Here is a 27503-nt window from a genome sequence, read left to right on the forward strand (position 1 = left end):
ATGCCGAACACATCATGTCTTTCCATTTGTTTACATCTTTTAAAAGTTTCTCTACACAATGTTTTGTAGTTTTTAGTATGTGAGTCATACACTTCTTTGGGTATTTCATTCTTTTTGATGCTGTTATAGCTGGAGTTTCTTTCTTTATTTCATTTTTGGATTATTCATTCCTAGTGTATGGAAATACAGCTAATTTTTGCATATTGGTCTTGTATCCCGCAACCTTGTTGAACTCATTTATTAGCTCTGATAGTTCTTTCCTAGATTCTCAGGAATGTGTCCCATGGTCTTCCAATTTCCTGAGCATATTTTGAAGCCCTTCAGAGTTTTTATGGATATCTCATTTCTCAGCTTTGATTTTTAAGCTTTTTTGTTAGGCTCTCTTTTTTTTCTTTTCTTTTTTTTTTAATTTGCACCAACCGTTATCTGTTGCCTCCGCGGCTACCCTCTTAAAACTTTTACCTGCAATTGTTTTCACGAAATTGCCCCTGAGGAGAGAGGCTTTTGGTGCTACCCAGCTCTCAGTCACGTCAAAGACAAACCTTTTAAGTGAGTCTTCAGGGAACTACCAGACAGTTCTTTGGGAATGAGATTGTATTCCATTCTGTCCCCTGTGGTACTGGGCATGTGGGTTGTTTTTCAATGTTACCCATGGGATGGAGAGCAAAGCTCTAGGAAGAATTAAAGCAACACAGATCATTGATCTTACAGAAACCAATCACTTTTCTTGAATAAGTGTTCCCTGGATTCCTGCAAGCGTGCTGGTTAAATTTTCAGTTTAAAAACAATTGAGTCTATTTTTTCCAGTTGTATTTTTTGTTGCTTTTGTAGAAATGAATTTTCAGGTGTCCTTACTTCATAATTTTTACTGATTTGCCTACAATATGGTTTTAAACTTGACTATATGTTAGTTAAATATTTAATCGTGGGGAATGATTAGGAAACAGAAATAAAAACAGAAAATGTAATTTATCATTGAGGGTCTCCCAGATGGGTACATGAAATTTGAAAATCTATTTCTTTATTTAGTGGTCTCACAAGTAAGGTTAAATTACAAGTTATTTTAAACCCCTTTTCTTCATAGAAGTTAAACAGGCTTTGGAGTCAGAACTGCGTTCAATGCCACCTCTGCTTCTTACTAGCTTGATGACCTAGGACAAGCAATACAACCTCTCTGTGCCTCAGTTTTCTCATTTGTAAAATGGGGTAATAATAATATTTATCAGTAAGATTATTGTGAGGGTTACACTAAGGATTCTTGAGAAGAGTTAACCTAAAAACAGACTTTCTTTTCTTTCTTATTTTTGCCTGTTTTGCTTGTTTTAAAGAGTCAAGAATAAAATTTATTTCAGCATTTGAAATAAAAAATTTTGTCAAAAATCACATTTGTTCATTTTATTGATATGTAGTTAAAATGTTATTTATTTATTAAACAAACATTTATTAAATACCTAGAAAATTTTAGGCACTAACAGTCCAAGAAATTGACAAGTAAACAGGTGATTACATGAAATGTAAGGAAGTTTGTGATATAAGAATACACATGGGAGTATGTAATGAGAGTGTGGTTTTCACCAGTTCCTCTTAAGATTTATCCCTTCTTTGGCTCTAAAACCAAGGAGTTGGTCCTATTTTTATTTTTAACTGGGGGGTTTAAACTGGAATTTAAAAATCTTTCTGTAGATGAAAGAAAAGCAACTTGAATTATGGAGGACGCTACAATAAGTATTTTCTGTAGAGCAAGAGCTTCCTGTCAGCGTAGTCACCTCTAGGGTTTTCCATCTGAAAGTTCTTTGGCATACTTTTTTCTTTGCTATCCACTTTTTTTGTTTTTTTAATCATTATCATCTTCTTCTTCTTCTTCTTTTTTTATTTTCCACTTTCTCTTCCCCACTTTATCATTTAGAGATCTGGGTAGTTCCCCAACAAAGAGTGTTTTACAGATTCTCTGGGTGATCTATAAGTAAAGACAGAAAATAATATTTCTTTAACCTTCTAGTTCTGTACCAACAAAATGAATATAAACTTTCGTAGCAGTTATTGAAAATGCAGATAATTTTTATTATATTGCATTTTTTTCAGAATCCTCAATCGCAATCCTTTGAGAAGTCTTGATGATCCCTATCTTTTCAAATTGCCGGCATTAAAACATTTGTAAGTATTGCGATAATCTCTTGGTTCGTGAGATGATTTCTGCTCCTTTCTACTTTTGTCAAAGTGTTAGCATTTTGCATTTTGACTAAAAAGTCGTAATTTAAATTATAACTGGTTTATTGCATAAAAGTTATTGGCATAGTAGCCCTGGCTGGTGTGGCTCAGTGGATTGAGCGCTGGCCTGCGAACCAAAGTATAGCCAGCTCTATTCCCAGTCAGGGCACATGCCTGGGTTGAGGGCCAGGTCCCCTGTTGGGGAAGCATGAGAGGCAGCCACACATTGATGTTTTTCTCCCTCTCTTCCCCTCTCTCTAAAAATAAATTTAAAAATATTTTTAAAAATAAAAAATAAATAAAATATCTTTCCCTATTGAAAAAAAACAAAGTTATTGGCACAGAAAAATGATTACGAGAGAATGCAGGTGGACAAGGGAGCCAGCAGAGAAAGGGAGCGATGTTAAAGAACACACACTGATATGTAACTTGAGAAGCATGTAGAAATACCATTGATCTCAGAAAGAAAAAAGGAATAACTTGTACATTATGTATTTTTTAAAGAGTAATGAAGTGGTGGATGCTACTGAGAATGAGAAGTAGAATAATGGCTAAAAAAAAGTAGGTTGTACTGTTCACCAACATCATTAATTTGATGATGCAAATAAATGTAAATTTCTTCAAGAAGAGCTCTCTGAAATTATTATCCACAGCAAGTAAACTTTTGAGCTGGCTTGACAGAGAAGCCAAAACTGAAGTAAGCAGATATTAAGTGCCCTTTCAAGTACAGAATTTTGTCTTTGGGTTCATTTGATGCATGTTTGGACTTTCTCCTTCAGAGACCTGGGGAAAACAGATGTGTCACTCACAACAGTTGAGCGCATCCTCGCGCTAAACACTAATTTGGAAAAACTGTAAGTTGATTTTTCTTATATTTATTTTCACTTAGTTGTTCTTTTAGGTTTGCCTTATTATTTTCTTAAGTCGGATTCTTATTTAATAAAATTCACTATTTTAAAGTATACAAGTTCAGTGAGTTTTGAGAAATGTGTATTTATGTGCCACCATGATATTTGAGATACAGAATACTTTCGTCATACCTAAAAGGCTCCTCATGATTTTTTGCACTCAGTTCCTCCTCCCACCATTAGTCCCTGGCAAGTACCAATTTGATTTTTGTCACGACAGTCTTGCCTTTTCCAGAGTCTCTTATAAATGAAATCATGTAAAGTGTAGCCTTTTGGGCTGGCTTCTTTCAGTTAGCATAATCCTTTTGGAATTCATTCATGTTATTGCATCTGTGAGTAGTTCATTCCTTTTTATTGCTGTGTAATTTTCCAGTTGTGTGAAGATACCAGTCTGTTTAAGCGGTCATCAGTTAATGGATGTTTGAGTTGTTTCTACTTTTTTTTGGCCCTTCCGTTCTAAATGATAGCTTTGCTGGATAGAGTAATCTTGGTTTCGGTCCTTGTTTCTTATCGCTTTGAACACTTCTTGCCAGTCCCTTCTTGCCTGCAAAGTATCTTCTGAGAAATCAGCTGATAGGCTTAAAGGAACTCCTCTGTAGGTAACTCTCTGCTTTTTTCTTGCTGCTTTTAAGATTCTCTCTCTACCTTTACCACTTAGCATTTTAATGATGGCGTATCTTGGTGTGGTCCTCTTTGGGTCCGACTTATTTGGGACTCTCTGTGCTTCCTGGACTTGTATGTCTATTTCTTTTGCCAAATTAGGGAAGTTTACTTTCATTATTTTTTCAAATAGACTTTCTTGCTCTTCCTCTTCTGCTTCTGGCATCCCTATGATTCGGATGTTGGTACCTTTGGAGGTGTCCCAGAGTTTTCTTATTCTCTCCTCATTTTTTTAACTTCCATATTTCTTCATTCTCTTCTGGTTGACTGTTGATTTCTCCCTTATGTTCCAAATCATTGATTTGGACCCTGGCTTCCCTCCCTTCACTGTTGATTCCCTGTGGATTTTTCTTTGTTCCACTTAGTGTAGCCTTCATTTCTTCCCTTATGCTTTTGCAGTACTCAGTGAGTTCTCTGAGCATCCTTATCAGCAGTGTTTTTGAAATCTGCATCAGATAGGTTGGCTATCTCCATTTTGTTTAGTTCTTTTCCTGGAGTTTTGTTCTGTTCTTTCATTTGCACCATATTCCTTTGTTTCCTCAACCAGGCAGCCTCCTTGTGTTTGTTTCTGTGTACGAGGTAGAGCTGCTTTGACTCCCTGTCTTAGCACATCTGTTAAGTTGTATGGGGTGGAGCTTTGGGTATTTGCCTGTGAGGGGCACTGGGCCTACTTACCTACAGCACCTCTCCCCACCGCACTCGCGTCTTTAGGGTCTTCACTTTCGAGGAGCGACCACGCTTCCAACGCGCTGGCTACCGCTTCCGTGGTCCCTTGACAAGTTCCGGATAAGGACTTACTAAGAGATCAGTCATTCTTCCTCTCGCCCCACCCACAGGTCCCTAGGCGAAATCCGGCGACCATCAGCGGAGGTTGCCGAAAAGAGGCGGGAACGTTTCTCTTCAGGAGGCAGGCTCCCGGGGGAAGGCGGGCCGGAAGTGACGTAACGAGTTCCGGCTGGCTGGAGCCCAGAGGCGGGTGTGAGAGGCGGTCAGGTGCCGCTGCCAGGATCCGGAGATCCGGAGAAGCCGGAGTCACAGCGGGTAGGTAAACGAGCGCGGGGGATTGCGGGCAGAAACCTGACACTGTTCTCTGAGCTTGGCTTCTTCTTGAGCTCGCCTGCTTAGACCGTGCAGATCTGGGGCACCACGATTTCGACTTCAAGCAGTGTTTTCGGGTGCTGCTGACTCTGGACGTCTCCGTCTGGCGGTAGCCAGGTTATTTGGGACACCTCGCCATGGTTGGCCACCAGGTTACTGAACACGTACACTAGACTCCCGACCTTTTGCTGTGAGCGCCACGCATATGGAACCTGTTCTGAGCTTCTGTGGAGTGCCTGTCTCCTCTTCCCTCCCGGGCGTCTAGGACTTGAGGGTAAATGGAGATCTCCCCTGCTGATGACCTAGCTGTTTCTCAGGAGCTGTCAGTTTGGGTTCTTGGCTTACCCAAGCAGTAGCGCGTGACGCTGAACACACCCGCTTCTGAACACAATTTAGATGTGTAGGTTCCTTCTAAAGCGTTGGTGTTAAAGGGAATGGGGCCTTCGCTGCGAGGATCGCTCGCAGAGGACCTTCACACATCGCCCACTACTTTCATGAAAAGTGGGGTCCTCTACCTTTTCCAAATCCCTTACCCCTCTGACCCCTGTATATTATCACAGTGGAGGTCGGCTTAATCTCTAAAATTCCAAGAAGCCATTTGTGGTCCTGTGTCACACTGCTAAGATAACTTATGACCTCTAGTAGGGTTTACCCTATTATCTTTTGTTTTCCTGCAAATTCATTGGGAAATCAAATGGTGTATAGGCTCTGGCACTGTTTATACCCATTTGGGCAACATAGATCCTTTAATCCTAACTTTAATCTACTGTACTTCAGTTCTCCTTTGGGGCTTGTCAGAAATTTTGCAGACAGAGTGCACTGATCTTTTGGAGAAGCTTGTACAAGTGTTTTTTAGTGTTGTAATGATAATTTAATGTTCTGACTGCTGTCTATTGTATCTTAGTTCTGATTTTGGTTGTATATTAACAGAAATGATGGTAGAGAAACTGTTATTTACTGTGCAACATTTTGTGCGTTCTAGATTGTTTTTATTGACCTTTGGAAGACGGGTGCTGGTATCCAGACAAATGTAGGTGTGAAATGACTCCACACTGGAAATCTTTTATGTCTTATTTGTTTTAAAACATGGGAACATTTTCTTTGAGGATATATCCTATCTGATTAATATGCTATTAATATCCTATTTGATACGTTAGTTTCTGTGGCACTCATTCCAGAAGAACCAAGTTTCTGAAGTCCTTAATAAATGCCTTTTAACAGTTAACCTATAGCTAGTTTAATCAGTGCCCAGTGCCTCAGCCCATTTTTCATTTGCACGCAGGACTGATGGACGCCGCTGGTCCCTGGCTTCCCTCCCCTCCTCTGGCTATGGGACAAACACGCCCAGCTCCACGGTGTCTTCATCCTGTTCCTCCCAGGAGAAGTTGCATCAGTTACCATACCAACCAACACCGGATGAATTACACTTCTTATCGAAACATTTTTGTACTACCGAGAGCATTGCCGCAGAGAACAGATGCAGCAACACGCCCATGCGCCCCCGTTCTCGAAGTCTGAGCCCCGGACGTGCTCCCGCCTGCTGTGACCGTGAAATAATTATGATGAACCACGTCTACAAAGAAAGGTTCCCGAAGGCTACAGCTCAGATGGAAGAACGCCTGAAGGAAATTATCACCAGCTACTCTCCTGACCACGTTCTTCCCCTCGCAGACGGAGTGCTGAGTTTCACTCACCATCAGATTATTGAACTGGCTCGAGATTGCTTGGATAAATCCCACCAGGGTCTTATCACCTCACGATACTTCCTTGAATTACAGCACAAATTAGATAAGTTGCTACAGGAGGCCCACGATCGTTCAGAAAGTGGCGAATTGGCTTTTATAAAACAGCTAGTCCGAAAGATCCTGATTGTTATTGCCCGCCCTGCTCGGTTACTAGAGTGCCTGGAATTTGATCCTGAAGAATTTTACTACCTATTAGAAGCAGCGGAGGGCCATGCAAAAGAAGGACAGGGTATTAAAACTGACATTCCCAGGTACATCATCAGCCAGCTGGGGCTCAATAAGGATCCTTTGGAAGAAATGGCTCAGTTGGGAAACTATAATAGCGGGACAGCAGAAACACCAGAACCAGATGAATCAGTGAGTTTAATCAGTTTGTTTAATTTACATATTTTTATTTAGAAAAAAATTTCACACTTGTCTGAGACGAGGTGACAAGAGTTTTGAGATGTGGAATTATATAAATTAGAGGTTATTATTATTTTTAACATCTGGTAAATTTGCTTATTGACTATAATTGCCGAACCTGACCTTATATTTTTGTTCAATTAAGTTATTCAGGAACCGATGATTCAAATTTTCTAACCACTTTTTAGGATTGCAAAAGATCATCAGACTTTAAATCAGAAAACCTAGATTGATGTACAGGTTCAGCATTTATTAAGTGAAGGCTGACAGGTTACCTGACTTTCTGAGCTGGTCTGGATTGTATTGATAAAAATACAGCTCACTTTACTTCATAGGATTGTCACAGTGATTGAGATAGTAAATGTGAAATCATGATATAAATGAAAATATTGTCATTTTACTCTGAAATATGGACATATGTAAGTGCAGAATACTGTTGCTTTGCATCGTTTCAGAATTTCATGTTTTATATTGTGTGCTCTTTATCTGAAAATATTATTATACACTTTACCGCGATGATCTTTGCCCTACTTTTGAATGCAATAAAAGCTAGCCAGGAATAGTTTGATACTGTAAAACATTGAGTTAGTCACCTTGATTGATAAGTAGATGACTGGAAAATGAGTATAGCTTTGCATTTGAGAGTTTAAGACTGGTCTTTTCTGGTCGTCATGTATTATCACATAAGAATTTACAAGTGCAGAGGAAGCTGAAGCTTTCGGTGCTTACATATAGTTAAATAAAGGTTAGAAATAGCCTTATTTATATTAAGTAAGACACTTTATCATTTCACTGAAAACTACTGAACACAGTATTTAGAAGTAGAAGCAACCTCTCTGAACATATAGTTAGATTCTTATTTAACAGGAGAAAACTGAGGCCCAGAAACAATCAGTAATTGGCTTGCTTGAAGTCATACGGCTTAGGCAGTGCCGGTACCTGAACTGGAAATGAGATTCCCAAGTGTTCTTTCTGTTCTGCTAACTTGTCTTCAGGCATCTTTATACGGTTTGGTAATATTTACTGGTTTGCCTTAAAATGGTTTCTCTTATGTATTGCCCCGGCTGGTGTGGCTCAGTGGATTGAATTCCATCCAGTCTGCAAACCAAAAGGTTGCCTGTTCGATTCCCAGTCAGAGCACATGCCTGGGCTGCAGACCAGGTCCCTGGTTTGGGGTGTGCCAGAGGCACTGAACTATGTTTCTCCCCCTCTCTGCCTCCCTCCGCCCCCCCTAAAAATAAATTAAATTTAAAAAATATTTCTCATATTTTAAAGAAATCTATATGTGTATATACATTCCTCCCCCCCCACCCCCCTTTTAGCTGACTGAGTTGTAAATTCTATGAAAACAAAAATACTGTGCTTGGCAAGATTTGCAGTGGAATGTTAGAAAGAAAGAAAATTAGTTCTATTCTTCAGAACAGTTATTCTGAGTTGATGCTTAGTTACTATCAGGTATCGAGATGTCTTCTTTCTGGCAAGTGGAAAAGACAGGATCTTTGTAACATGTCTCAGTGAGTGAAGGTTGTTGCTACTAAGCATGAGGAAGCTGTATTTATTACTTTGCTCCTGCTAAAAAAATTTCTCCAAGCTGTTTGTAATTTCATCATTGTTATGTTAATTTTCTCTTAATCTGTGCAATCACTTCTGTAATTATTTCATTCTGGGTAAATAGACAATGTAGAAGAGTTAGTTCTCTGTCTTCTTGGGAACTCTTTTTGCTTCCATTGATTTTACAAAACCTGTTTAGTCTCTCTCCCCTTTCTTAGAGCCTGTAGTGCCAGGTACTTACTATCACTGCTGCTTTGCCCACACCCTCTTTGCAGGTCTCTCTCTCTCTCTCTCTCTCTCTCTCTCTCTCTCTCTCTCTCTCTCTGGTATGGAATAAACTCCAGATTAGAGAATCCAGACTAACCTCAGAAGCAAACTAGATGAATGGAAGTGATAATTTGTTGTTGTGTTGGTTAATACTGTGCTTTCACAAAGACTTGAAAATATTTGGTGGGGGGGGGCTAAACTTTTAAGGAGTTCATTGCTTCAAGAAACTTAATTGTCTGGAAAGCACCTTTGTATAGAGTGAACTGATATTATGTATTGTGTAAACCCTTATTATGAAAAGCTCATTTTAAAATATGCTCTTCAAGGTTTTGGAAATTTGAATAGGTGATAATTTTCTGTATCAGATAAAAGATGTTCTTAAAGCTTAAGGCATTTTTAAATTAAGCAAGAGCAACCGATTGAGTAATCCTATCCCAGCTGATGTAACTAATTGCTGTGGAGTTTGTCAGGAGTCTTCCAAAAGTACATATATTTTTTAGTAATGCTTTGTGATGTTTTCTCTTGTTCTTGAGGTTCATTAGTAACAATAACCGGGGTCTTTACACATTTTTCTGAAAGGACTGGGTAGGTAGTGATAAGAGTCAAGAAGGCTATGAAGCAAAATTGCCTTGGTTCAAATTCCAGCTCTACTGCTGCGCAACCGTTGGGCTAATTACTTAGCCTCTTGCTGTCTCCATTTCCTCCTTGACAATGTAGTCAGTGTTTTTGTTGTTAGGGTTAAGTGAATAGATTTACATTAAGCATTTAGAATAGTGCCTGGCATACAGCTAACCATGATTACCATCATTGTCGTCATCCTGTGGCCTGCTGAGCAGTTGCTATGAACTCTTTCCCAACCCTGTTTTGAAAGCACATCTTTGTGTCGCTGCTTACTTGGTTATTGTTTGGTATTATTAATGAGATCTCGGTAAATAGATGTATTTATATACACAATTTTATTTTGTGGATTTTTACATGTGGGATTCTTAACAAAATGAGTCATTCTTATAGGTCATTTTCTTAACCTTTTTGTATTATTGTTAATAGTTCACATTATAGGGATCCAGAATGAGTCACCCCAAGGTGTGCCTTTGTGGTATGAAGGTTATTTTGAGCTGAAGTGAACTGAGACCCCTGCAGGATAGAGAAACTCCTGCCTCTCCTCCCCCAACTACCTCTAGAAGAACTTGAATTAGAGGCCTTGCCCACAATAAGAGATTATCAGACATAACCTCCTTTGACCTGTCTGTATGGCAGGGCAAACTACTGCTTACGGAACAACTGCTCTAATCGTCTGGCAGTGACACTCAAGCCTCAAGGTGCCCGTCTCATCCTAAGCTCGCAATGACGTATATACGGCATTTTCCCTTTCTGTCTCTGGATCCCTCGTGTGCGCGGGAACTCTGTGATGTAGTTGGGCTTCCCGTGCCTGGGGAGTTAAATTTGATTTTCTCTCGTCAATCTGTCTCATTGATTTGATTCCTCAGCCAGCCAAAAGGAACCGGAGGAAGGAAGGATTTTTTCCCTTTCCCCACAGCATTATCTGGGTAAGCCATAACACGGAATTTGAGAATTAAAATCGGGGGATTTGCTGTTTAGGGATGTCTTCTAGTGCTTACGTCTTTGCATGGAAAGATCCGATCCTTTTGCATTGACATCTGTTCATTCATCCAATCATTGAACAAAATACCTGTGTCCTAGGTTCTGGGGAAAACAGTGAAAACAAAGGCAAACAGATACTTTTGTCGAAAGCCTGATAGAGAAAAACATAAACACAGAAGTGAAAGAATAAACACAGCATAACAAATGTTAAAAAGGAAACAACAAAGGGTCTGAGAGAGAATGAATGTGGATATCTGCCTGTTTGAGACTCTGGCATGGTACACCTGTAATACCGTGATACGAGGTTAGGTAGGAAACACATGTGTGGTTGAGGTTATGTAGTTTTCCAGGCTATGTAAATTAGTTTGAATTTTATCTGGGAGCAATAGGAAGTCATTCTCCAGTTTCAAGTAGGGAGTAATATGATTTATATGAAGTTCACTCTTGCTCATATGTGAAGGATGAATTGAAGGGGCAAGAATAGAAATGGAGACATGAAGATGGCCTGATCCAGATGGTAGCAAAAGTGGAGAGCCGTGAGTGGGTGGATGCTAAATATATTTGGAAGAGTACTGGGGCCTGAATTAGATGTGAGGAGTCAGGGATAGCTGTGCTTCTCTGTGTGGTATAACTGGGTGGATGGTTGTGCCAAGCACCGGGAGAGGGAGGGTTTGGGGAGGACTGGATGTGTTACCAGAAGAGGAAGAGGGATGAGGCTGGGTTTTAAAAAGAACATGTTAAATTTGAGATGCTTGGGAATCGTCCAGGTGGTACTTTATTAGGAATACTAATCTAGAGCTCAGGACCGGAAGTACAAATCCATGCTAGTATTTTAAACTATGGAACCAGATAAGTCACTTGGAGAAACCTGGCAATGGGTCAGGTCAGGTAAATGAGAGCCAGCAAAGGACACTGATAAATAAGTGTTTGAAGAAAGAATGATCAGAAAATCCAACACTAATAAAAAGTGGTTACAGCTACACAGATGAGGCAGAGGGGTGAGCGAGGTTTGTCATTTTTTTTAGGGGGCTGGGTATCAAGCATGTGATTTACTCAGAATTCTTTTAAGAAATGTTCAGCTCTGTCAGATGCTGCTCTGTGGTCTAGAAGACAGAATAAAGTCCAGTAAAGTTGAATTGGTGGATCTGACTGACCTCTTCTTTCCTCATTTTTGAGTCTGTTTCCTTCCAGAAACTTTGAAGTCTCCACATTGCAAAAGCTGTGTAATCAGGAGAGCATACAAGGTTCTCCTGCCCCTTGTAAGTTTTTAAGATCTAATTTTTAGGAGATTTTAGCGCTGCTTCTGTGGGTAGAGGAATTTCTTCAGTTTATACTAATTACAGATATCGCTAGAATCTCTGTACCTGCAAAACTCTATAATTTTTATAAATTTAAGTATCTGAATCAATCAGTAACCTTAGTAGCTGTTGGGAGGTGAAACATGCCCGCAGGCTCCCACCTCAAAGGCTTTGTACTTCTTTTCCTCTTTCCCTACAGTGCTCTTCCCCGTGTTTTTCCGTGGCTTTTCTCTAATGTTAAGTTCTCAGAGAAAGCTTCTTTTACCCACCTTGTGAAAAATTGTGCACGATCCACACGCATATACACACTCCCAAATTTCCTTACTTTTCACTGTAGCAGTTATCACTATTGAGTATTTTGCTGTGTAACAACTTAGCTCCAGAATTTCGTGATTTAAAAATTCATTTGATATTTCTCGTGATTCTGTGAGTTAGGTTGGGCAGTCCTGGTCCGGGCTAGCGTGGCTCTTTAGCTAGGCCGGTCTTGGCTGGGATGCCTTTGCTCCACATGGTCCCCTCTGCCTCAGCAGGTTAGCCGGGGCCTTTTTCACACGGGCCGGGGGTTCCAAAGAGCAGTCAGAGAAAACAGACAGGTCCCAGGGCAAGTGCTTTTCAAGCCTGTGCGCACAGAGCTGACTTCAGCGGAAGCTGATCTGCCATCTGTGACCACCACCCCCCTCCCCCCACCGTGCGCACAGGAACTCTGTGCTGTGCTTCTGGCCCCGAAGCTCCGGGGTATGTCTCCTACCGGCTCTGGCGCCAGAGCCTCTCAGCACCTGGTGGTTCCCCTTCCCATAGGTTAGTGTACTTCATGCTTCACTAATATGGGGAACAGTTTAGGCTGGAAATGTATACCCTCATAACCTACTAAGCCATTTTTGGGAGATTTATTGAGATTTTGAACACTTAAATTCTATCCTAACTTGGAGTTTTAATTTGTTGAATTCCCCAAGACTTAGAAAGTTCAAAAAGATTCAGAGAATTTATCTCATATGTTCTCATTCAAATAATGCATCTTCTTAGAACACATTCTTGAACTGCCACAAGCATGTGTTAGATACTGTCTGACTCTGAGTCAGATGATCTGATAGTCACTCTGATATTGCGCGTGGTGTTTGAGTTTTCTTTGGCTTTATGCTGTATCAAAGCCTCACTAGTCAAGATATGTTACTCTTCACTTATTTATTAAGTTTCCAGGAATAAATTGCAATTTCTTAATCTTAATAATTTTAGGAAAATCTACAGCTATTTTGGAGTAGTCTATGACCGAAGTTACTAAATAATCCAGTTAAGGATACACACTTCTGAAAGCAAGAAAGGTATACTAATCAAGTTGGCTGCCTTATATGCTTTATATGGGAAAATCTGTTTTATTAGTTTTTTTGTATGTGAGAAAGTGGGATCATTTGGATAGATTATTTTCTGAAGTGGAAGTGTGCTCATTTTATTTTGCAACACAGTGGCTAAGAAAATTAGAATCAGTGGTTTCACTCATCTTACTTGCTTTTCCTTTTCATCTTGTTAAATTCCCCAGTAGCTCTTCTATTACTCAGGGAGTTGCTGTTTTCATTTTCTCCTTAAATGTTTCTGTGTTTCTTTGAAGAACTCACAATAATTTAGTTTCACAGTGTTTGCATTACAAATGCAGCTAATGTTTAAAATGAATGGATTATTATAGTCTTAGCACCGATGTACAGCCTACAAAGAACCTTTGTGAGCTGATTTTAGCAGTATTTTCTAAGGACTTCTGCCAGAAACAAACAAAAAAACCCATATATCTTAAGGTCAACCTTTTATTTTGAATGCTTCAGCTGTGTTTAAAATCTGCAAGTTTACAGCCTTTTAAAGCATTTCTTGTATCTAGATATGTCTTCACAATGAAAATTATATTGGATGTTTGAATTATGCTTTCCTGTTTCTACCTTCTCATCTCATCCACAGACCTATAGAGTTTATTTCAACAACTTAATTCTCAATACATGCTGTTAAAATTGATATTACAACACTTCCACTGCACAGTAAGCTCCGTTGGATATCAGGAAGATATTCTAGGTTCCTGTTTGAGGAGAGTTCAGTCCTTTTGGATTTATTCCCACGCACTATTCCATCATAGATTTCCAAAATTTATGCTTCTGCGTTCCACCGTGAAAAGTGGCTCTCCTTAAAAATTAGTACTTCCTCTTACCCTACCTAGCTGCATAGGTAGGCTAGAGCCCTTTACTCCATAATGATTTTTAACAAATTGTCCTTTTAGTACTTTTCAAAATGTTTAGATTGATGATAATTCATTTTTGTTATCCAACATAACAAAGTAAGATTTTTCTGATTCTTTGGCTGCTTCTCTGGAAACCAGTTTTGCAAGTTCATGTGTAGTATGTGGAAAACAAGTGTCTGTAAGTGACTACTCAGGGAAGAATTCACTATGATTATTTTGGGAAATTGTGACATTCGTGAAATGGGCTTGGAGAAACTAACATTAAGTGCCTGCTGTGTACCTGTCACTGTGCATGACAGTTATCTATAATTTCTCTTGAAGTAGAGAGACTAAATTACTGAGAATACTCCAAACCAACACACACACACAAATTAAAGATGACATGAATATAGAAATGGGGATATTTTACAAATGAACTCAAATGCAAAGGCTTAAATTAGTTACTCAAGTCGTGCAGCTAATAAATACATGATGCTGGAAGGATTCTTTTAGCTCCAGTAAATAAAGCAACTTTCAGTTAAGGAGAATAGAATTAGAATAGGGTAGAATGCATTCGGCCTAGGGTGTGGAATACAGACAGGTGACATACCAAGTCCACGGGCTGCTTGCTCTGATATGACCTGAAGTCCATCAAGATGTATTGGCAGCTTTGGGGAACCAAGTTTTTCTGTTCCCCTATAAAATTGGTCCTTTTATGATGTTGAAAATGATAATGAGTAAGATTAACAGGGTATGTTAATGCTAGCCTGAGTAGTCACTGTTGTGATTTGAAGACACGGGCTGCAAAATACTTAGGGTATATCTGGGATAAAAGACGGTCTGGCTTACGCAGTTTAGTCCACTCAGGGCATCTGGATCTTGGTATAGATGCCACATTTTAGTGTCTGCTTCTCAGCTTTTTAGCTTGTAAATTTGAAGTAGTAAGTGTATATCTGAATGGACACCAGAGGATGGAATTATTCTAACCAAGTTCACAAACCAGAATACCAATTTATTACTATTACCAAGAAAAATATTACTGTACTGTGATCTGGTTCCCCTTGTTTATACTAATCAGTGTTGGATTAGTCTGCTAGGGCTACCATAACAATGCCATAGACTAGTTGACTTAAACAACAGACATTTATTTTCTCCCCGTTTCAGAGTCTGGACATATGAAATTGAGGAGCTGACAGGGTTGGGTTCTGATGAGGCCTCTCTTTCTGGCTTGCAGACAGCTGCTTTCTTGTGTCCTCACATGGACTTTCCTCTATGTGCTTGCAGAGAGAGAGGTGTCTGGTGTCTCTTTTCATCTTCTGGTGACACTGGTTCTATTGGATTAGGGCCCCACCCTTACGATCTCATTTAACCTTAACTACTCCAACTACAAATAAAGTAAACACATTGTTCAGGTAAAGATATGGTAGTACTGCCATGTTGTGTCTGTATGCAGTTTTATTTAGTCACGGGTGCAAAGCAGAATTATGTACAGTAGTCCCTCTCTATATGGCTGTTCACTTATCGTGGCCTCACTGTATTGCAGGATTTTTAAAAATATTATATTTATCGTGGATTTTTCACTGTATTGTGGGATTTTGCAGTACTGTATACATATGTTGTTAAAGTTATGTAGGTTTAAGAGTATAGAATGTGTTTAAGAACATAAGTAGTGTTTGTAAAAGTGTGGAAAAGGTTAATAAGGGAGTGGGAAAGGTTAATAAGGGACTGGGAAAGCTTTATAGTGTGTGGGAAGGGTTTATAAAGCCTTAAAATATATATAAATACTAAAATAAGCGTAAGGTTCCTACTTCGTGGATTTTCACCTGTCACGGGGGGATCTAGAATGTAATGCCCGTGATAAGTGAGGGAATACTGTAATGTATCACTGGATTTTATTTTGCTTTATTAGCTCCTCAAGAGTTATTGATCTATGAAATGGCAGAGAATGGAAAAAATTGTGACCAGAGACGTGTAGCAATGAACAAGGAACAATATAATGGAAAATTCACAGGTAAAGTATGGCAGTTTGGAGGGAGAAGATCTATGGGTTTAAATTATATGCTTTTCACTGGAATAAAATAGAAATATATCTATTATTTGTTATTTTTATAGTAAAATAATATTCTATGTAATAATACAAGGTTCTTATATAAGATTAATTATATTTTGTTTACTCTTCAGAGTAAATTAAATTATGAGTCCGGGCCTATAAGGTGATTTTTTTTCACAGTGATAGTCGAGGCAGCCTGGCCACCGTCACATTTAGTATTCTAGGTACAAGATTATTATTGTTAATTTTATTGTATGAAAAGTATTTGGTGCCCAATTTCATGATGCTATTTTGTAACTTTAGAGATAGATTATAAATTTACTTATTACAGGAACCCTAAATTATATAATTATCAAAAAAGTCAGAATATGATTATTGTGGATTTATTTCAAAATCTTGAGACAAATTTATATTTTAACCAAATTTGAAATTTGTGGGGTAAATTGCAGTATGTTTGACTCTTATTCATACATATACCCTGAAAATTACAGAATTTATTTATATAGATGATTTAACAAAAATCTTTCCTTTGTATATTAAAGGAAAATGAAAGGTTTTCCTTTTCTGTTCATTGTAATGGATTTCCTTTTAACTTCTAGATTGTTTAGCATCTCAAACACATCACAAATTACACTCCAGTATGGTAATATTATTATAGCAGATATTTTCTTCTATTGGAAGAGGTGTAAGCTATCTGAAACAGTTGCCATATGTTTGCTTTGATCACTGAATGGCCTTGCAGAACACATTTTGTAGCACTGATCTGCCTTCTGGGTTACTTTGCCAATAAATTTTACATTGTTTCACTAGGCGTTTCAGGATTAAGAGATAGGCATCGTATATGTCACGGTCTCTCCCATTAGTAGCTTTTACATGTTTTTTTGTCTTTTCAACTAGCACATTTATATATGCTCCCCCTACTGCCTCACCCCCAGAAATTTAAAATTAATGTTTCTATGACATACTCTTCTTCTTTACCACAGGTTTTATTTTTTACTAAATATTTGCCAGAGGTTGTGCTATAACTGTACATGAAGACCTTGTTCTTTATTCAGGATGCTTAGTACTCCATTGTATGAGTATACCATACTAGAATCATCCCTCTGTCCTCTGTTGATAACATTTCAGTTGTTTATAATCTTTTGCTAGGACAAATAATGCCTCATTGAATAAGCTTGTACAAAACTTATTTCTCCTTACACCTAGTCATTCTTAAAAATAGAATTATTGGATTACAGGGTACAGTAGGTCCCCTTATTTATGGGGGAAACATTCCAAGAGGATGCCTGAAACCATGGATAGTACCAAACCCTAAATATGCTGTTTTTCTTTCATGCATTCATATGCTTTATGGCTTCTCTTTGGCGTATCCGAATTATCAGCATCACTAGTCTTGTGCTTTGAAGCTATTATCAAGTTAAATAAGAATTACTTGAACACCAGCACTGTGGTAACTGCAGTAGTCCATCTGGTGACCGAGACAGCTACGAAGTGACTAGTGAGCAGGTAGCAGAGACAGCACGGTCAGCGCCAGATTTCATCGCATTACTCACAACAGTGCGCAATTTAAAACCTATGAATTGCTGATCTCTGGAATCAGACCAAGGCTGACCATGGGTACTGAAAATGGAACCATGTATAAGGTGGGGCTACTCTATGTGTATTGCAATTTTGATAGATGATGACAATAATAACTAACCTTAATTGTGCCCTTAACTAAGGGTCAAACTTCTGAGAGCTTTACTATATGAATTAATTTAATCTTTATCATGACCCTATAAAGTAAGTACTATTTTCGTCTTCATTTCAGAGAGAGATAACTGAGGCATAGACAGGTTAACCAACTTGCCCAAGGTCACAGGACTAGTTAAGCGCCAAGACCAGGATTTGGAACGAAGTAATTTGCCTTCACATTTTGAGCTCTAAATCACTTTGCTCTACGATATAAGCTAAATTGCACTCCGTAGAGGTGGGATAATGTAGTATTCCAGTAATGTACAAAAGAGAAACTTGTGTCCTAACAGTAAGATAATTGCATAAAAAATGTTAAGAGTTGTCCTAGTGTGAACCACATTGTTTTTTTGAGGTTCATATGCCGTCATTCAAATGTGGGATGGGAAAGTAGACGAATTATGAAAGTGATTGGAAAAAGCGAGCATTTTGTTTTAATTTCCGCACTAATGTTTTTCAGATCCCTCTTCAATGAATGAAAAGAAGAAGAGGGATCGGGAAGAAAGGCAGAATATTGTCCTGTGGAGACAGCCACTCATTACCTTGCAGTATTTTTCTCTGGAAATCCTAGTAATCTTGAAGGATGGACCTCAAAGTAAAGAGTCTTCCATAATCTTTTATATAACTCTTATTTACTAATTTTAGAAATCTTCAGCAAGCTCCTACTCCCTGCCACCTGCTTTATGAAATGGATTGAATTTAGAATGTTATGGGAATATATTTATTTTCCTTTCCCATAGTTTGCAGAAAAATAGGTTAAGGGAACATACTATTGACAGTTGACCGCTATCTCATGTTGAATCTTTTATGCAAAACAGAATACTGAAAACGAGATTTTTTTTCTGGCTTTGCTTTAAGGAGGAAGACCTGTGTATATTGAATACACTGATTCTTTAGTAGGACAAGGTTCAGGATACGTGGCACTGTTACTGACAGTTTGAGCCAATGAGAAAAGACTGCCAAGAAAATGTGTTCTATCTTGAATTTAGTACTTGTAAGCCCTATTTCAGACATCATAAAGAGGAAGTGGAACTTTTACTTGCCTTATCATTTTTGACTTGCCTTTCCAAGTTATTATCTATAATATCTTGCATTTTTATTATACTTACAATTAATAAAACATTTTGTAACATTTTTCAGTTCATTTGATCTTTAAAGCAACTCCATAAAGAAGCTAAAACAAGTATATGATTATCATGATTTTTAAAACAAGAAACAGAATCAGACTGGTTAAGTGTCTTACTCCAAGTGCAGTATTTAAGGAACTTGGGATTCTGACCCAAGTCTTCTGACTTGAAGGCCAGTGCTCTCCAGTGTATTACAGTGCTTCTCCTAATTAGAAGTTTGGTGTAAATAAGATTAGTCTTTGGATAAGGGAATAAAATTGAGTTCTGTAGCCATGTATCTTCCCTGGACCCCTTCTATACCCCAAGAGACCATAGTGATTAAGGACAAAAGAGCTCATCCCAGAAAGAACTGATCCTGTAGCTGAGCTAAAAAAACCGAACTGCTTTGACAGGATATTGTTTTTGAGAATGATGAATCCTGAAAATGAAACTGAGCTATTTCATTAATTTTTTAAAATATGTTTTTAAGATTATGGCATCGTCAAAACACTGTGGTGTCTTGTTTACTGCTGCTCGCTGTGCTTATAGCTACGTATTATGTCGAAGGAGCACATCAGCAGGTAAGAGGTTCGGTAACTGCGTTTCTGTTCTTTTACCTTTCCGCATCCCAGCTTCAAAATGGGACTCCTGCGGATGTCATAGGGTTTCTACTCTTAATGTTTTTAGGCTTGATTTTGCTTTTTAAATTTATCTGAAAGTATTATTCCATAGATGTATTGAACGTTCCACATTAGCACACATTGGCACACAACCTGCCAAGTCTCTTAACCCACCTGCATTCCAGGTGCCTGCCTAAATTTAAGCACAGAGCAAGAATTATTTTTCTGTATAGGGCCTTTTGTTCTGGGGGCGGGGATGTGTGGAAGCAGTGACCAAGCTAATGCTTTGGTGGGTAAGTGGAGAAGGGCATGTCCCGATGAAGACCTGTTAGCCGTGGGTTTTAATCACGCTCACCTGTGATGGTAGCAAGACCACGAGCACACAAAGAGGTAGAGAGGGGGACTTCCGGCCAAGATGGAGGCTTAGACGCACATGCTCGGCTTCCCTCTACAACTAGAGAGGAATACAACTACTTTAAAACAAAAGATAACTAGAAATTCCAGAAAATAAAACTACACGGAAGCCCAACGTATGAAGTTATAAACCAGCGGCGCTCTGGGCAAGTAAGAGCAAAAGTGGGCGGTGCTGTTTGCGGCCGCACCAGGGACAGCGGCAGGGAGAGCAATCCCAGCGGCAGGGAGGACAATCCCGGCTGCAGTCAAACCCCGGCGGCTCGCGACCCCAACGCTGGAAGAAGCAGCCACCACATCGCCTCGAACAGTGAGGCCCAGGGGGCGGGAGGACAGATCCCCGGTCTCCTAGCGGAATAACTGTGTGAATCCATCTTGGACCCCCGCCCCCACACAAACCGCCACAGGGCTGCGAAATAGGTTGCGGATCGCCAGTGGACGCTGGGCAGTGACGACAAAGCGCCGGCGAGAAAGGTTGCGGATCGGCGCAGGTCGCTGGGTTGTGACGAGTACGCAGGCACTGCCCCCTATAGCCGGCCCAAGAAAACAAAACGCATCTGTCAAAATGAGGCAGACTACTATAGAAATCCCGGTGGCGCAGCTCACCAGGCAACAGATGAGGAATCTGACAGATGAACAAATAAGAAACCTGTCAGCGGCTCAGTTCAGGGCCATTGTTATCAGGTGGCTTACAGAATTCACAAAAGATCTGGAAAAAGATGAGAAAGAATCGAAAAACACGCATACTGAAAGGAACAAAACCACATACGAGACAGATGGTGAGGAAATAAAATCCAGAGTTCAAATCAACAAACCAGAACACAAAGAAGGAACAAACAGTCAACCAGTGCAGAGAGAAAAAACGGGAAGCAAGGAAAGTGATGAGAGGATCAGAAACCTCTGGGACAGCTATAAAAGGCCCAACATAAGAATCATTGGTTTGCCAGAGGGCGAAGAAGATGAACTAGAAATTGAAAAATTAAGTGAAAATATAATAAAGCAGAACTTCCCTAACTTGGGGAAGGAAACAGACTTACAGGTCCAGGAAGCACAGAGAGTTCCAAAACAACTGGACCCAGGGAGAACCACTCCAAGACACATTATAATCAAAATGTCAAAAGTTAAAGAGAGAATCTTAAAAGCAGCAAGAGAGAAGAAAAGAATCATGTACAAAGGGGTCCCAATTAGACTATCAGCTGACTTCTCAAGGGAGACCCTGCAGGCAAGAAGGGACTGGCAAGAAATATTCAAAGTAATGAAAATCCAAAACCTACAACCACGAATACTCTATCCAGCGAAATTGTCATTCAGAATAGAAGGGCAGAGAAGGTGTTTCCAGGGCAAAATAAAACTGAAAGAGCTCATTAGATCCAAACCACTGTTATATGAGATGTTAAAGGGACTGGTTTAGAAAAAGGAGGATCAAAACTATGAATACTAAAATGAAAACTGCATCACAAGAAACAACAACAGAAGCTAGGGAATTGAAACAAAGGCAAACTAAACAGGCAACAAGAGTGGATAAAGAACTATAGGTATGGGGAGCATATTGGGGGGAGGTCAGCAGGGAGGGGGAAGGGGGAGAGGGAGGGAGATGATATAGGAATTAAGGAGCATGGTAGGAGGGAATGGAATAGACAGAGGTTGAGAAGAACTATATGCACAACTAATGGACATGGTCTAAAAGGGGGGGGACAACTGGAGGGAGGGGGGCCACCGGGTGGAGGGGAGAAGAGGGAAGGGAAATTGGGACAAATGTAACATTATAATAAAAAAAACACATTAAAAAAAAAATAGAGAGGGGAAGCCTCGTGCTCCCTCTGCATCTGAGCAGGACATGGTGGGGACCATGAACGTGAGGAATCGCAGTAGATCTGCAGCGAGTGTAACTGAGTGGGGTCTTCCAGCCTTGGTTTTTCTTCAGTACCTGGCAACTGGCCCTTGGGGATCAAGGGAATCATCCTAAACATAGTTACTCTATTTCACGCTGTGGAATGTCCTGAGTCAATAACGCCCTTTAAAAACATACCTTTTCTCCTTTTGTTGTGTTGCCAATCAGGTTTAAGTTGGGGTTTATTTTTCTCCTCTCTGAACAACATTCCGATATTTGCTGGTTCCCAACTTATTTGACTGGCATGTAGGGCTTTGGACTGACAAAAAGCTGTCCCATGAGTCCTTCATAATCAAAAATGGTCTCTTCTTTTTTGACAGATGTAGTATATTTAACAAATGCAGAAGGCTCTTTCATGAGAGCATTACAAGAGCATTTAAAGAGTGAACCCAAAGGGGAGAAAATTGGAACTGTTGTAACAATATAATCAATAAAAAACATTTAAAAAATAAAATAAAAAAAAGAGGAGAGAAAAAAGAAAAGGAGAGAAAAGAGAAAATAAAATAAAATAAAGAGTGAACCCTAAGGGATTAGTAAATGAGAACTGTTAAAAAATACAGTTCCAGAAATTTCATATTAAGATTTTTATAATGTAGTTTTTGTTGAACTAAAATGAATATAATGAAGTGTAAGGTCACCATAACGATAAAATTTATTTAGGAAGCCTAATGTATTGTCACTTGTTTCTCTTATGTGTATTTAGTCAAGGTTCGGTGTTTGGGTTTTTGTTTGTTTGTTTTGTTTTTCCTTCTTATTTCCAAAATATTATTTAGAGAAATTTGGGGGTTAGAAGCTTAAGAATGCAAAATAAATTTGACTCTCCATTGTGTGTGTGAAATTATTAGTGACTTACATTTTCCAGGAGAAAACCAGAGGCTGAAAGAAATCCTCCTGTGCTATATCACAACAGCCACGCTCGACCCACTGGTGCCTGTAACTGTGGAAGGAAACAAGCACCTCGAGATGATCCCTCTGATATCAAGGCAGCTAACTTTTATCAGGTGGACTGGATTTTTTTCTTGTTTCTTTTTTTTTTCCTTTTTTTCCTGTTAACTACCAATTGAGTAAAATCATATTTTCAGAAGTAAAATATCTAGAAAAATAAATGTGACTGCTGTGTGGTATGTAAACAAGGGAAAGTTATTGACATGTACTTATTTGCTTACTCATTAATTGTTGATCTTTTCTGAATGAAGACTTTTTTTGTGTTATATTAAATGAAAAACTCTATAGCCCCCACCCAACCCCGCCCCGCTCACTTCTTCCTTTATAGCTTCTGGAAGAAAAAGGTTATGGAAAATTGGATTGTATCAATTTCCCAATATTTGCACTAATGCTAGTGTGGCATCAAGATGTTTAATAGACCCTGAAACAGACTGGTCACTGTGCCCTGTGTACTGGTACTTGTAATCTGTTATTGTCAACTGTAATCCGAGTGCCTAAAAGCTATTGATGATTCATAAATTTTGACCTTGTATCTCCCATGCATACCCTTCTCAATGAAAAACATGAAGGACAGAGGTCTTGTGCTATCCTCCACCAGAGGGAACAGCCGCCTCCCTTATCCCCCAGACAAAATACAGTGTCCTGGATAGATTTGTTCCGCCGTGGTTGTGAGACCTCTGCTGGACAGAATAGTTTCCATCCAAGCCTAGGGCGTTGGAGGCAACTCTGCCTTATGCACCAAATAAAGCTATTCCTGGAAAGAGAAGTGCAGTTATAATGGGAAGAGGAGGACGGGGAGATGACACAGCTCAAGCATCTGTTGGCTTTGAATATGAAGACTCTTGAGGTCAGAGGTTTATGTGCTCAGGGCCTGACAAAGTAGTGAAAGTACTAGGAAGTGGACCAAAGGAATCAGCTGTAAAAGCCCTGAATAGTGATATGCCCTTATATATGCTGTCATTGTCTCAGGGCGGAGGGCTAAAACCACATTATGCTCAACTTACGGGGCTTTTTGTTGTGGTTCCTGATGCTCCTTTGCAGATATTACTAATGCCTCAGGTGAGAAATTGGCCCTTTCCGTATTCAGAAACAAAAATGCTGTTGCCAGTGTTTGGGTTACTTTTTTTCCTTAATTTTATTTATTGATTTTAGAGGAGGAGGAATGTTGATTTGTTGTTCCACTTATTTGTGTATTAATTGATTATTTGCCTCTTGTGTGTCCTGACCGGAGATCAAACCTGCAACCTTGGCACATTGGGACAACACTAACTGAGCCACCTGGCCAGGGCCTGATGCTTGTTTTGATTGTTTTTAAAAAGTACAGGATAATGGCAAAGTAATTATTTAATTGAGCAGGCCTTAATTTTAAATACTTTTTATACCTAATATTCTTTTTCTTGAAAAATAAATTATGTGTTAATCAGTTCATGCCATCAATTCACATCAATTGGCTGAGGCAGAACTTGAAGTTAAAATTTGTAGAAAAGCAGGGTAATATTTGAGCCTAAATAATGACGTATTAGATATGATTAAAATTAGGAGTGTACCCATTACCTACAAATCTATTGTTTGTTTAGGCGTTTACCTTTCAGGTGTTTCTTATTGAAAAATGAAAAAAATAATTCTATTATCTGTTTTTCGGGTATAACCAGGCCCACCACCATGTCCAGTATTCTACCCAGGAAAACAAGAAATCACTTTCCCACCAGATGGCCTCTGGGTTTTGAGATTTCCTTAAACATATGTGACAGAGAGAGAGCCATGTTTGCCCCCGAAGGAAAGCGTGCAGTTAATGAGTTACAAGGTGCTCCGTGGGATTCTTAAAGCAGTAACACAGTAAGTGCGTTCCAGCCAGTTCATTTCTAGACTTGAGCTGGTTTTTGTTTCTGGTGTATACGGAGTTATTGATTTGGTATGTGTATACAGTGTTTTCTTGAACCCACAGCGGGTTTTGTTTACAGAAGCTCAGTATTCGGACAATAATTGTTCTACTGTTCCGTGATAACATTGATATTTATTGTCAGTGGGGCTACAACTCTCTAATAAACATCGGTCATTCTAGAAAAGGACTTAAAATATATGGTTGATACCTCTGTTTTCTCTTGTGTCTGTGTCACTGTCCATAATAAAACATGTTTCTATCAAAACTAAATGTTGCATAATCATGTTGAGCCAAAACTTTGTTACTGCTAAAATTATGTTTTATCTGGGATTTTCCTTAAGATGCTGTTCCTGAAATTATCTTTTTTATTTATTTATTTATTTATTTTTTATTTTGGTTTTTCAATTACAGTTGTCCCCTTTCCCCCTAATTTCTCTCCCCCACCCAACCCACCCCCTCTCCCGCAAACATATCCCTCCCCGTTGTCCATGTCCATGAGTCTTTTATACGGGTTCTTTGACTAATCCCTTCCCTTACTTCTTCCCCTTCTCTCCCTCTCCCCTCCCCCCTATTGACTGCTATTCTGCTCTTTGTTCTATTTAGTTCCTTTGTTTGTGTTGTTCTTCAGTTTCCTGTATTAGGTGATATCATATGGTATTTTTCTTTCTTTGCCTGGCTTATTTCACTAAGCATAATTCTCTCTAGTTCCATCCATGTTGTTGCAAATGGCAGGAGTTCCTTCTTTCTTTCTGCTGCATAGGACTCCATTGTGTAAATGTACCACAGTTTTTTGATCCACTCATCTACAGATGGGCACTTAGGTTGTTTCCAGCACTTAGCTATTGTAAACAGTGCTGCAATGAACATAGGAGTGCATAAGTTCTTTTGAATTGGTGTTTCAAGATTCTTCGGGTATAATCCTAGCAGTGGAGTCGCTGGTTCAAAAGGCAGTTCCATTTTTAACCTTTTGAGGTAATTTCATACTGTTCTCCATAGTGGCTGCACCAGTCTGCATTCCCACCAACAGTGCAGTAGGGTTCCCGTTTCTCCACATCCTCGCCAGCACTTGTTGCTTGTTGATTTGTTGACGATGGCCATTCTGACTGGTGTAAAATGGTATCTCATTGTGGTTTTTATTTGCATCTCCCTGATGGCTAATGATGTTGAGCATTTTTTCATGTGTCTATGGACCTTCTGTATGTCCTCTTCGGAGAAGTGTTTGTTCAGGTCCCTTGCCCATTTTTTAATTGGGTTGTTTGTTTTCTTGATGTTGAGTCGTATCAGCTCTTTATATATTTTGGAAATCAGTCCCCTGTCTGTGATGTCATTGGCAAATATGTTTTCCCATATGGTTGGTTTCCTTTTCATCTTGCTGATGTTGAAATTATCTTGAAACAAGCCCTGTTGTTTGGTTTACAATTTTGTTACCTGAGTTAGATTCTTTATTCTTTTTACCATTTTATTCTTGGACTGCTGAAATACCTTATTTTAAATGAGTGCTATCTGAGTTAAATCTTTTCAATCCAAAATATTACACACTTTATTCTTTAAAAATTTCAATACCGTGAAACAATTTTTAAGTGATACAGATCTTATTAATCTATGATGACTCACGAGCATCAACCTGGTAACACTGGTATATCACCAGTTAGATAAATGTGCAAAATGAGTTAACATACCAAAGTTTTAGTGTAATTGTTTATATTTTCCTAAACACATTGATTCTGAAATGCTGGGCAAATAAAATTAGAGATTTTAGTCTTAAAATATATGAAATATAACATTCGCATAATGTCTTACTAATAGTTTAAGGCAGTTATGTAAGTTTTGATTAATAAGTGCAAATTAGCCCTGGCTGGTGTGGCTCAGTGGATTGAGTGCCAGCCTGTGAACCAAAGGGTTGTCAGTTCGATTTGCAGTCAGGGCATATGCCTGGGTTGCAGGCCAGGTGCACAGTTGTGGGTGTACGAGAGGCAACCACACTTTGATGTTTCTCTCTCTTTCTTCCTCTCTTCCTCTCTCCCTAAAAATCAATCAATCAATTAATAAATAAATAATCGTTTAAAAAGTGCAAATTGGCAGTTATAAAAATAGTCATGATGTTATAAAGTACAGTATAGGGAATATAGTTTTTTTGGGGGGTCCCCCTCCTCTGTTCTTGTCTCACTCTCAAGAATTCAGGCGAGAGACAACGTGTGTAGTGGAAATAGCAAGTTTATTTATGAAATACACTTGAGCACAAAGCTGCAAGTGGGCACCCAGCTAGTCTGAGTGTACTGCCTATTGGGGTTTTAGGGGTTTTCTGCTCGTAGCCAGTTTCTAGGTTTCCCCTCCTCCCATCTTCAGACCTTGGGATTAATATACAGTTTAAAAGCCTTTTCCAGATAGTGGAAATGATACAGAAAGAATTTCAAGGGCTCCCCTCCTGCGCTCTCATGTTTTTTTCCTTGTGATTTCTGGAACACCTGGCAGTCTTACTGCACCAGACTCAGAACTGCTGAGTTAATGGGTGAGACATGTCTCCCTCCCACTCCCTGCCTTGATTGGCTATCCTGCCAAACAGATCCCTAGAAAATAATTGATTTGATTAATTGCATCATTTTTGCATTTGTGGTATATGATATGTAATAAATTTTATTTATGTTTTAAAATTAACTGACCTCATCCGGGGCTCTTCAAATTCCTCCTCTCTGGTGGTTTGTGGATCATCTACCGATAGCACAACTCCCTGGGGGCATGGTTCAAAATATGCAGATTCTGTTCTGCCAGCTCCAAACTGTGAGTTAATTGTGGGCTCTGGCTGAGAAATTTTTATTTGTAAAGGTAGTAAGTAATCCTTTCATCTGCTAAAGATTAAGAAAAGTTCCAAAGTATATACCATTTTCAGTTAACTTTCTTTTAAGTTGCTCAGTCGTTTATTATTATTTCAAA

At 39.1% G+C, this 27503-nt stretch overlaps 1 protein-coding gene across 1 annotated transcript; it reads left to right on the forward strand.

The window, feature by feature from the left end:
- Positions 1-6367: 6367 nt before the first annotated feature.
- LOC149998611 (microtubule-associated serine/threonine-protein kinase 4-like) lies at positions 6368-19405 on the forward strand. The gene is made up of 4 exons (XM_090291191.1): positions 6368-6976; positions 15846-15947; positions 18178-18312; positions 19314-19405. The coding sequence occupies exons 1-2, from the start codon at positions 6368-6370 to the stop codon at positions 15861-15863; spliced, it is 627 nt and encodes a 208-aa protein (XP_090147317.1). The 3' UTR covers positions 15864-15947; positions 18178-18312; positions 19314-19405.
- Positions 19406-27503: the final 8098 nt, after the last annotated feature.

Source organism: Furipterus horrens, unplaced genomic scaffold (assembly GCF_987537825.1).
Source record: "Furipterus horrens unplaced genomic scaffold, mFurHor1.1.pri manual_scaffold_11, whole genome shotgun sequence".
Classification (NCBI taxonomy): Eukaryota; Metazoa; Chordata; class Mammalia; order Chiroptera; family Furipteridae; genus Furipterus; species Furipterus horrens.